Source organism: Manis javanica, chromosome 1 (assembly GCF_040802235.1).
Source record: "Manis javanica isolate MJ-LG chromosome 1, MJ_LKY, whole genome shotgun sequence".
NCBI classification, from domain to species: domain Eukaryota; kingdom Metazoa; phylum Chordata; class Mammalia; order Pholidota; family Manidae; genus Manis; species Manis javanica.
This window is the reverse complement of record NC_133156.1, coordinates 164614341-164626488: the sequence shown is the minus strand read 5'-3', so window position 1 is coordinate 164626488 and position 12148 is coordinate 164614341. Positions and strand designations below refer to the sequence as shown.

The 12148-nt window shown below is 43.4% G+C and overlaps 1 protein-coding gene across 1 annotated transcript in view; it reads right to left on the bottom strand.

The window, feature by feature from the left end:
- Positions 1–9993, bottom strand: part of SNRNP200 (small nuclear ribonucleoprotein U5 subunit 200) — a 42582-nt gene extending 32589 nt beyond the window's left edge. Inside the window, exons 1-9 of the mRNA XM_017660040.3 lie at positions 9807–9993; positions 9164–9327; positions 7912–8083; positions 7003–7195; positions 6478–6533; positions 5128–5226; positions 543–695; positions 338–437; positions 32–168 (exon numbers count right to left, since the gene is read on the bottom strand). Coding sequence (XP_017515529.1) covers positions 32–168; positions 338–437; positions 543–695; positions 5128–5226; positions 6478–6533; positions 7003–7195; positions 7912–8083; positions 9164–9327; positions 9807–9851 — 1119 coding nt within the window. The 5' untranslated portion in view covers positions 9852–9993. The remainder of the gene's footprint in view (positions 1–31; positions 169–337; positions 438–542; positions 696–5127; positions 5227–6477; positions 6534–7002; positions 7196–7911; positions 8084–9163; positions 9328–9806) is intronic.
- Positions 9994–12148: the final 2155 nt, after the last annotated feature.

Genomic DNA, 12148 nt, shown 5'->3' with positions numbered 1-12148 from the left:
AATCAGACAAAGAAATCAAGCCAGCCCTTACCCGGATCAGATCCTCCTTCTCAGTTTCGTGGAGCTGGTAGAGGAACTTCGACAGCTCGGGATCAGCCTCCATCTTCCCCATGATCCTTTCCTTTTCAGCTTCACTCTGTGCACTGGCCAACAAAGTACAGTATAAAACTGCCAACAATAGGAAGAAAAAGAAGGTAAGGAAGGGTGAGAGAACATCAATCTTCAACCTTGTGGGAGAAATAAAACTAAACCGAACAAGCCCTAAAGCTATGGAAGCAGCACAGTGTCCAGGACACACATGCGCATGCACACCGCAGAGGGTCCACCCTGTACTCACTCATCGTCCTGTGCTGCCTCAACACTTTAATGAAATCAAATGTGTTGAAACCCAGAAGCAGAACCAGCTGGTTCTCACATTCCCTGTCATCACTGGCTGTCTGCAGAGAGAAGGTAAGACCGTGGTTAAGGACATAGCCATCTGCTTCAGGCACTGTCCCAATGGCTAAAATATGCTGACCACAAGACCATTATCTTGGCCCTACCTTCAAAATCTCCAGCACTTCATCTGCCTTCTTCTGCGACACGATGGCATCATCATAGAAACGACTGAGCTGCCGCTGCAGCCAAAATGCATCAATATCCCGAGGGTGCAAGTCCTTCTTCTTGGAACTCATCAGCTCACCTGAGGCTACAAGCTACAAAAGTAACCAGGCACTCAGCTCACCACGTCTCTGTATGCCCCAACTGCCTTCTCATCATTCCACAACAGAGTTCTACTAGCCACCCACAGCCTACCTTCCTTTAAGGACTTTGCAGAGGGGAAAAACCTGACACCAAATTAAGCTTTCATCAGCACATGCCTTTGGGAAAAAGGATGACTAACTGAAATCTTAAGAAAACCAAGACACTATAAATAACTAATTATAAAATAAATTAGTCACCGGAATGAGGATACAGCATAGCAAATACGGTCAGTAATACTGTAACATCTTTGTATGCTGATAACAGTATTTATCACAGTTAGCATTTAGTAATGAATTTAACTCCCAATCACTATGTTGTACACCTGAAACTAATACAATATTACATATCACCTTTGTCAATTAAAAAAAATTTTTTTTTAAAGATCAAAACAGGATCAAAGACCTGAATGTTAAGTCATGAAACCATAAAACTCTTAGGAAAATACATAGGCAAAAATCTCTTGGACAGAAACATGAGCAACTTCTTCATGAACATATCTCCCAGGGCAAGGGAAACAAAAGCAAAAATGAACAAGTGGGACTGTATCAAGCTGAAAAGCTTCTGTACAGCAAAGGACACCACCAATAGAACAAAAAGGCATCCTATAGTATGGGAGAATATATTAAGCAATGACATATCCAATAAAGGGTTGACATCCAAAATACATAAACAGCTCATGTACCTCAACAAACAAAAAGCAAATAATCCAATAAAAAATGGGCAGAGGAGAGAAGAGAGAACCAAGATGGTGGCATGAGTAGAGCAGCGGAAATCTCCTCCCAAAATCAAATACATTTTTGAAAATACACAAAATACAACTAATCCTAAAAGAGAGACCAGAAGACACAGGACAACATCCAGACCACATCCACACGAGCGAGAACCCAGCGCCTTGCAAAGGGGGTAAGATACAAGCCCCGGCCCGGCTGGACCCCAGCGCTCCTCACCCCAGCTCCTGGCGGGAGGAGAGGAGTCGGAGCAGGGAGGGAGAGGGAGCCCAGGACTGCTAATCACCCAGCCCTAGCCATCCGCACCAGAGCGCAGACACAGTGCATGCATGGGGTGCTGGATACTAGGGAAACAGGACAGTAAGACCAGTGAGTGGGTCCCCGCTGGCACCTGGGACAAAGAAAAGAGAGTGCTTTTTGAAAGTCTTAAAGGGATAGGGACCCCACAGCTGGACGGAAGCGCCCTGGGACACTTAGACCAGCAGCCGCAAACCTCAGGGAGCTCTGGGTGCCTGAACCCCCACAGAGCAGCTTGGAGGCCCCTCACCGCAATAAACAGACTCCTGCCTGTTCCCCCTCTGATGCGGCTCCGCCATATTGGAATAGCAGCCTGAGGCTGGCCACGCCCACAGCAACTGCAAAGCTAAATAAACTCCATAGCGGCTGGGCAAGATCAGAAGCCCTGTCTGCACACAGCTGCCCAGCACAAGCTGCTAGAGACCGCTGTTCTCCCAGGAGAGGAAGGCCATAAACTGGCAGGAAGGGACTTTCTCTTACCCAACACATGTGCCAGCTCCCCACAAATATATCTATCGCCATGAAAAGGCAGAAGAAATTGATACAGACCAAGATCACAGAGGCAAACCCTTAGAAGGAGATAGACCTAACCAGTCTTCCTGAAAAAGAATAAAAAATAAAGCTCATAACCACGCTGATGGAGATGCAGAGAAATATGCAAGAGCTAAGGGATGAAGTCCGGAGGGAGATTACAGAAATGAAACAATCTCTGGAAGGATTTATAAATAGAATGGATAAGATGCAAGAGGCCATTGATGGAATAGAAACTAGAGAACAGGAACACATAGAAGCTGATGCAGAGAGAGATAAAAGGATCTTCAGGAATGAAACAATATTAAGAGAACTGTGTGACCAATCCAAAAGGAACAATATCCGCATTATAGGGGTACCAGAAGAAGAGAGAGAAAAAGGAATAGAAAGAGTATTTGAAGAAATAATTGCTGAAAACTTCCCCAAACTGGGGGAGGAAATAATCGATCAGACCATGGAACTGTACAGAACTCCCAACAGAAAGGATCCAAGGAGGATAACACCAAGACACATAATTAAAATGGCAAAGATCAAGAACAAGGACAGAGTTTTAAAGGCAGCTAGAGAGAGGAAAAAGGTCACCTACAAAGGAAAACCCATCAGGCTATCATCAGACTTCTCAACAGAAACCTTACAGGCCAGAAGAGAATGGCATGATATACTTAATGCAATGAAAGAGAAGGGCCTTGAACTAAGAATACTGTATCCAGTACAACTATCATTTAAATATGAAGGAGGGATTAAACAATTCCCAGACAAGCAAAAGTTGAGGGAATTTGCCTCCCACAAACCACCTCTACAGGGTATTTTAGAGGGACTGCTCTAGATGGGAGCTCTTCTAAAACTAAATAGATGCCACCAGAGAAAATAAAATCACAGCAAAGAAAGCAGACCAACCAGATACTAACTAAGGGCAAAAAATAAAATCAACTACCCACAAAAGCAGTTAAAGGAAGCACAAAAGAGTACAGAATAAAACAACCAACATATAAAGAATGAAGGAGGAGGAATAAGAAGGTAAAAAAATAAAGAATGACCAGACAGTGTCTAAAATAGCTCAATAAGTGAGTTAAATTAGACAGTAAGATACTAAAGAAGCTAACCTTGAACCTTTGGCAACCATGAGGCTAAAGCCTGCAATGGCAATAAGTACATATCTTTCAATAATCACCCTAAATATAAATGGACTGAATGCACCAATCAAAAGACACAGAATAATAGAATGGATAAAAAAGCAAGACCCATCTCTATGCTGCTTACAAGAAACTCACCTCAAACCCAAAGACTATAGGAACAAAGAAAGACTGAAGGAACAAAACAGCAGCAGAATTTAAGAATGGACTAACAGTTACCAAAGGGAAAGGAACTGGGGAGAAAGGGAGGGAAGGGAGGGATAAGGGTGGGGAAAAAGAAAGGGGACATTTCGATTAGCATGTATAATGTGGGGGACGCATGGGGAGGGCTGTGCAACACAGAGAAGACAAGTAGTGATTCTACAGCATCTTACTACGCTGATGGACAGTACTGTAATGGGGTTTGTGGGAGGGATTTGGTGAAGGGGGGACCCTAGTAAATATAATATTCTTCATGTAATTGTAGATTAATAACAAAATTAATTAATTAATTAGTCCAAAAAAAAAGATACGAAAATAGAGTTTGAAATGAATGGACAGTGGGAAGAAGCAGAATGTGAGCCCCAAGAATAAAGAAAATAAATAATTGGTATGAAAAAAAAAATGCGCAGAGGAGCTCAACAGACAGTTCTTCAAAGAAGAAATTCAGATGGCCAACAGACACATGAAACAATGGTCCACATTGTCAGTCATCAGAGATATGCAAATTAAAACCACAATGAGATATCACCTCACACCAGTCAGGATGGCTACCATCCAAAAGACAAACAACAAATGTTGGCGAGGTTGTGGAGAAAGGGGAACCCTCCTACACTGCTGGTGGGAATGTACACTAGTTCAACCATTGTGGAAAGCAGTATGAAGGTTCTTCAAAAAGCTCAAAATAGAAATACCATTTGACCCAGGAATTCCACTTCTAGGGATTTTTGGTAAGAATGCAGCAGCCCAGTTTCAAAAAGACATATGCATCCCTATGTTTATCACAGCACTATTTACAATAGCCAAGAAGTGGAAGCAACCTAAGTGTCCATCAGTAGATGAATGGATAAAGAAGATGTGGTACATATACACAGTGGAATATTACTCAGCCATAAGAAGAAAACAAATCCTACCATTTGCAACGACATGGATGGAGCTAGAGGGTATTATGCTCAGTGAAATAAGCCAGGTAGAGAGAGACAAGTACCAAATGATTTCACTCATATGTGGAGTAAAAGAACAAAGAAAAAACTGAAGGCACAAAACAGCAGCAGAATCATAGAACCCAAGAATGGATTAATAGCTACAAAAGGGAAAGGGACTGAGGAGGATGAGTGGGGAGGGATAAGGGGGGGAAAAGAAAGGGGGCATTATGATTAGCATGTATAATGTGGGGGAGGGCACAGGGAGGGCTGTGCAGCACAGACAAGACAAGTAGTGACTCTATAGCATCTTATTACGCTGATGGACAGTGACTGTAATGGGGTTTATCAGGGGGACTTGGTGATGGGGGGAGTCTAGTAAACATAATGTTCCTCATGTAATTGTAGATCAATGATTCCAAAAAAAAGATCAAAACACTAAATGTTTATTATGGCTCATTCTATAAAAACACAGCTCAATAATTATATGTAATAGGACCTAGATATGAGAAAGAAGTGCTATACCCACAACTTACCTGGCCTTGCAGCAACCTAAGAACAAAGTGTACTTACATTAGCCGAGAGGGTGCAGCGCACCACAGCCTCATCCCCTTCCATGTCGTCGTCAGATGCCTCTTCTCGAACCTCCCCATACACATCTTCATCACCTTCCTAGGGAAACAACCCCGACCCCAACTCAGGGTTTGGAGCTCATCCTGGCATCAGCACAGAACATCTCCCTTTGAGTCAATGAAAATAGCTCCATGGTTAGAGCAATGGCTTTGGCGGGAAACCAACAGCCTTATTCCAGAGTACACTTAAGTCCAGTGGGCATGGATTCAGTAGATGCTTCTACACTCGTTTCTGCCTCTCACCTTAGGCTGCCACAATGGCAACGAACCAGTTCAGTCACTCTCATATACAGATAACCAATAAATGGAAAAAAAGAGCTATCAGCTAACAGGAGAGAAGCAGAAGCATGCATGAAAAAGCACATGGTGATCTAGAAATGCAGAGACCACACTTAGCCTGCTGACCACTGTCTTTACTCACACACATGGTCACTGTATTGTATACTTGGCACAATGTTAAAAGCAGGTACTTCATAACATGCATTTCTTAAATGAATGAAGGCTATGGGCAAAGCAGTCTTTTAGTTTGTTGCTATGTCAAATTGTAAAATCCTATTAACTATACTGCTGGAAGGGACTTAGCAATCATTTGATTCAGTCACCTCATTTAATGGATGGAAAAACTGAAGCAAAATGACCTGCCCAAGATGCAGGACCAAATTTCAGGCCCCCTGGCTCCCAGTTGGTGCTCTTTCTTCTGACTCGCCTGTGCTATCCCTTTTTCCTTCCATTACATGATAGTCCCAAGGCTGGCATTCTGCCTTCAGGAGCCAAACTCACACGCTGAGAACTCTAAGGAACTTTACACATTTTTCAAGTGCCCCTCCTATTCCTAGTTATATTCAAGAAATTGATTAGATGGTAAACTTCAGTGTCTACTGCAACTGTTACTTAAACAACCATGTACAAAATATGCCCGTGCTCTTGGGAAAATGTACATTCTTTTGAAACTGGCAAGATGAGAGTACTGAAAAGTAGGAAATTTTTTTTAAGGTTAACATGCAATAAAATACCCTCAATGAAGGTATCCACTGTACTTATCTTTGTCTTTTTGCTGATCCACTTGGTTTATTTTCAGATTAAATTAGTTTATAAGTTTAAATTTTCTTTATAAAATCTAAAGATAACAGTAACAATTTTTTAGCAAAATAATATTTATGCCCAAATTTGATACCCATACACCACTATAAATTTTATTTAGCTTAAGGAGCTTCTTTACACTGTAAGTGGCGCCCTCACCTTAACAACTTTAAAAAACGAATACGCTAGCTCCATTTGCTTTACCACTCACCTCCTCATCAGACTCAAACTGTACATTCACACCATATGTCTCATCAATGTTGTCATCTGAAATGGTTAAGGGTCAGAAAAAGAGGACAGTGAAGGGCTAGTGAAATGCACTATGGAGCTAATTTCCTCCCCAAATGCCTGACTTGACTTCCCCCAGGATAGATCTAAGGTCTCACAAACAGACACTTAATGATCAACATGAGAGAGCCATCTGTACTGTCACCTGAGGCCTTCTTCAACCTGCCAACCTTGAACATGGCCCTGCTCTGCTTGCTCAACCACTTGAGCTCCCCAGTCTCTGCCCATGTTTTCACCCATATTCTATACAATAAAAGGATCTCAGAATAAGAAATGGCTACTGTAATCTAGGGATTCTGATGTCCGTCAATCACAACGCCTCGATAAACACTAAGCAGGTACGGAAACTCATTGATACATTCAGATATTTTAATGTCTGCGGCTGGAAGACATTTAGAGATCAACAAGCAATGAGTCAGTATCATCAGGACATAAAGAGCTCAGTTACCCATATTCTGGATTTCCTTGTCTCCACCGTAGTCCGTGATCTTTTTGCCCAAGTTCACCAGCACATGATATCTGGTATCATCTGTCTGACCCAACAGCAGGTCAATCTCCTTTCTCCTTTCCTTATCCCGAAGCTTTTCATTCTTTAGGACAGCTAGAACTTCATCAGCTGCCCCACAAAGGATATCACGTGGCTAGTGGCAAAAGGGAAAGAAAAACAATAGAACAGTGGAATGCAGAACATCACTGACCAGCTTTACTGACATAAGAATATGAAAAGCCATACCTAACCTGCCTACAGATTTTGACTATTTTCGTAAGTGTTAATAAAAACCACCACCAAGAGTCTCTCAACTGCAGATCCATCCATTTAAAAAAAGATTATGTAGGTAGTCTTGGGATACAACAGGACATGGCTTCCATAGCCTGCCACATTTCTCCCAGTAGTAGAAACATTTAGTCCTCCAGCCTGTCAAACTTTTGGTAATTCTCTGTTCTCATCACCTCTAGCACCCACCTCCCCAGAGCCACTCAGAGACTCATCAAGGTCCTTCATCTCATCACACATGTACAATGGTTAAGGGCATAGATGCTGGATATAAACTAGCCAGGCTCGACCAGATACCAGCTCTGGGATTTGGCAAAGTACTTAACTATTTTTTGCCTCACATCTCTCTTCTGCACAATGGAAAATGAATATCAACAGCATCTAGTCCTAGAACAACATGAGGACTGAGAGAGAGAAGACAAGTAAAGTACTATCCCACATAAAGTAAGGGCTCAAGTAAATATCAGGCACTCTGCAAACTGGTACAGCTCATACAGGAAAACCCAGTCAAGGTTTTTCTGGTGCCTCCTGGCTGTTGCTCTTTCCCTCTTCAAAACTGGCTTCACTCTCTAGCCACCTCACCTGGTCCCCAAGTGCAGCCTGGATGAAGCTGAGCAGCACCTCATAGGTCTCCCGGGTCTCTTTAGTTTTGGGCTTGTAGATGATGCCCACCATCTCATCAATGCCCTCTGAGAGCAGAGTGTAACCCTTCATCTTGTTGATGTCATGCCGGTCCTCATCACGCTTTCTTCGCCTAATAGACATACAGTGCGATGCTGAACAGGCAGAATTCCCTCCCAAAGTCAAGCCTAATTAAGCCCAACCTCCTCTTCTTCCAAGTTTCACAGCACTCAGGTAATATGTAAAAACATGAAACTGTAATTCAGCAAATGAATCCCACATGGCCTCAGTCACATGAAAGAGTATTTCTTTATGAGCACACAGTAACAGAAAGGGAATTCTGTGTCATTCTCTCACTAGATGCACTAAACGTTACAATGAGACATCCTGCTTATTCGCTTAAAAAATGACCCTTTTTTAATTTCATGTGACAGACAATATTATACAATTAGAGTTGACTCACTTGTATTTCACTCCTAAAACACATTTTCTTTTTCTAGTCAGAGAAACTGAAGTGCTAAAGGAATCTACTACAACTGATTCCCAATAAATAATAACAAAACTGCTAAAGAAGTCATACTCTGTACAGTGGAGGACTAATGACATATTAACTCATTTCAAATATAACTAGTTTAATCAAAACTTGGCCTACTAAGTTTTGAGGCCACTATGGGAGAGGAAAATGACATAGAGATCATCAGGATCAAAAGATAATGGTGAAATAAAATTCACTGGTTTTTTAAGTTTTGAAATATATCCTCCCTAATGTAAAAAACAAAACCCAAACAAAAAACCTGTGTTTCATACCACGGATGCTTGAATGTTAGTTTATAACTACAGAAGTAGAAAGTGGGCAACAGCAGAGAAAGGAGTAGGTGTGGGAAGTTAGTAATGGAAGAAACAAAACTGCTGAGACAAGGTAATGGCAAGGATCTTGAAGATACTGTGAAAGAAATTATGATCAGTCTATGGACCAAAAACACACAGGTTAGAAAAAGGCCTAAAAGTTATTTTCTACTTCAAGTGTAACAAGGTAAACTTGTTAGACCAATGAATCTTTTAACTCTCATGTTCTATTTTTACCTTCAGTAAGCTGTTTTAATGCCACTGATGTTTCATCTTCCACCAGGCATTTCAGCCAAAACGCTGCTCAAATGCTCAAGGGAAGGTGGACTTGAGGTCTTTAGAAAAATCGTTTTCCCTTGGTACTCACTTGGCTCTTCGTTCCTCCTGCATCTGTGGTTTGGTCCGTTGGGCCTTATCTCCCATTCGGGTGCCCTCCAGCTTCCCAACCAGGGATAGCACCTCTCCTGTGGGTTCATCCCGGCGGGTGCGGTCAATGAGAGAGCGGTCAGCTTGGAGGACAAGATTCGAGTTCTGAAAAGATCACAAGAGTACTGCACCTGTGACATGAGTAGGGCCAATCCCTATAGTGCAGGGATATACAGCAGACGATGAGAAAGTAAGGATCGGAACCAAATGCTAATAATCACTAGAAATAAAAAAATGTTTTACTTAAGAAATAACATCGTATTAACTGCGCATGAGCAAAGGGCAAATCAGTTGAACAATTCTTACTACTAACAATGCCCATAATAACCCAGACACGGGAAAGTGTTGGGCATGTTAGGGGTGACATAGAGAAGTGAATGGGTATAGCGCAGAGGGGAGAGGGAACGAACACTCCTAGGAGAACTCTTAGCCCACCCCGGCCACCCCAGGCCCTTTGTCCGGATCTTATATCCCCTCCGCATCTGTGGTTCTCCTGCAGGCCTTCAGATTGAAACTCGCTTCCTCAGCCTTCTGCTCCCCACTGGACTCTCCAGCTCGGAGTCCTACCCCGAGCCCTCACGCACCGCCTTGTACTCGTACTGCAGGCTACGGGCGGTCACATCCGCCATAGCTGCGGCTGCTCCGGGGTCTTAGAGCTCTGCGATCCCTCACCGCACGCCACCAACTGCCACGGTTCTCGGCTCTCTCCCGGATGGAACGACGCAGAAAAGAAGCACGGGAGTGAGGAGGAGACGGGTTCCCTTCCTCTTCCGGGTCGCTTACCCGAAGAGCAGGTGGGGCTTATCTCAGGCGAGGTGGGCGGGGCCGGTGCCTTCCGCTCTCCGAATCCCGCGCTTCTCAGATTCTGGGTCCAACCAACCCCTGGCACTTAGGGTCCACGACCGATACTCTCCCCTCACCTCGGACTCTGTCCTTTGGTTCCCAAGACTCCTCACATCATAACGGAACATAAGCCTGCTTATTAGCCACCTACCCAGTGCTTTCCTACCGTCTTCTTTCTGTGACTCTGGCTACAGTCCTGTGAGCTGTGCCGGCAAGGAGGGGCTCATTAACCCCACTTAATGGGTGAGAAAACTGAAGAAGTATCAGCAATCGGGGTGTGTGTGTGTGTCAGTGTGAATAGTGCCTTTCTTTAGGTTTCTCTTCTATATTAAACAGTTGAAAGAAAATTCTGTCCCCCACCTGTCCCTTCCTAAAGCCCTTGCCTCCAAGACCCTCGTCCTCGTCTGGGCCAGCCTGGGCCCCGTATTTGCTCCCAAATGTTTGTCATTCCATGGCAGGGCCCAAGGAACTTTGGTGAAGGCGACTGCCCTCTAGGCAGAGCCAACTACTTAAAAGACAGTGACTTGATTTTTTCCCCAACGACAAAGCCCCAGGGCCAGGAGCCATCCCTGCCCTCCCACCCCAATCAACCACTTTTCGCCTGTGGAATGGCAACTAATAACTGAATGGTTACCTTACTTAGAGCCTGTTTGATTCTGAAATGTTAATGTAAGGGAGGATGGGTATTATGCCAAAAGAATGCATCCTCAATAACAGTCTTGACCAAATCTGACCTTAGGGGTACTTTGTTGGCTCTCTATTGGTCTCTCTGCAGTTCACACAAAATCTGGACTACCAGCATCTGTGGAGAAATTAGGATACTGTCTGCACGAAGAACCACATTCCTACACGGCATAACATGCCCTGTGTTAATCAGAATTGTCACCTTTAGAGGATAGACGTGGTCCTCCACTGCTCCTGTTTTCTCATATACCTGTCCCCTTCATTCCTTGGTATTACCTGCCTGACCCCTTAGGCTTGGAGTGGCGGCTCTATGGCATAACTGACAGTCAAGTACTCAGTGGCTGCATGACTTAGAGGTGGCTACTTGGTCTCTCTGGATAAGCGTCATTTAGTCATCCTTAAAATTGAGGCAATACAACTTTCCTCATAGGACTTGTGATTAAATGAGGTGACTGTGTTTAAAAGCGCCAGCAAAGTGCCTGACTCAGTGTGGGGTCTCACTGAAGGTTATCCAAATCTGAATCCTCATGACTGATTTTTATTTGATGGCCATCCTGTGGTTCATCCACCTGACACAAAAGTTAGAAAAGTATTTCAAGGATTCTGCTTTGCATGTCTGTAGGAGTGGTACTCATGTTTACTATAGAGTCTAGATTGCAGGCAGGCAAATCGTGAAGCAGGGTGAAAGGGAAAATTCTCCCATCTTCCTTTTTCCTCTACACAGTCTCTACCAAATATAACCCTCCATTAATAATTTAGATGGATTTGGAAATTTCTATAGGACATCAGAACTGGAAGTTTTAAGAGATGGAGTAGTTCAGCTTCCCTCATGAGGAGGCTGCAGCCAAGAGAAAATGTCACACTGTACATACAGGAATAATGTATGTACAATGTATGAACAGGAAGAAAAACATTGTGGTTTAGAAAACAAAATGACAGCTCTGCTTCCTCACTCTAGGAAGGGGCAGTTTTTATGTCAGAGATGGGAGTTCTTCTGTTGGGGGAAGTGCCCAGGGTAACTTTATGAGCTTTCTTATTGAAAAGGGTGAGGCTGGGGGTCTTAGTGAAGGCAAATCAAGAAGAGAACTAAAGTGCCCTGTGTAAAAAAAGAAAGAGGAGTGGTGTGTAGAAAGGGGAACGGAAAGTATCCAGGAAGATGAAAATTAACCAGGACCCAAAAGAGCCACAAGCAAAGGAAAATTTCCCATCACAGAGCTTGGCTGCCCCACTTTTAGGCAGTGATTAAATTATGAAGTTGCTGGCCTTACGAGCTTTGCATCATTCTCCATTCATTCACTCAAATCCTGAGTAGAAGTTTACCACACACTGTTGAGTCCATTGTATTCTAGGGATGAAGGACTGGAGGTGGTGTCTGGGGAAAGTTGGAATCAAATGGGAA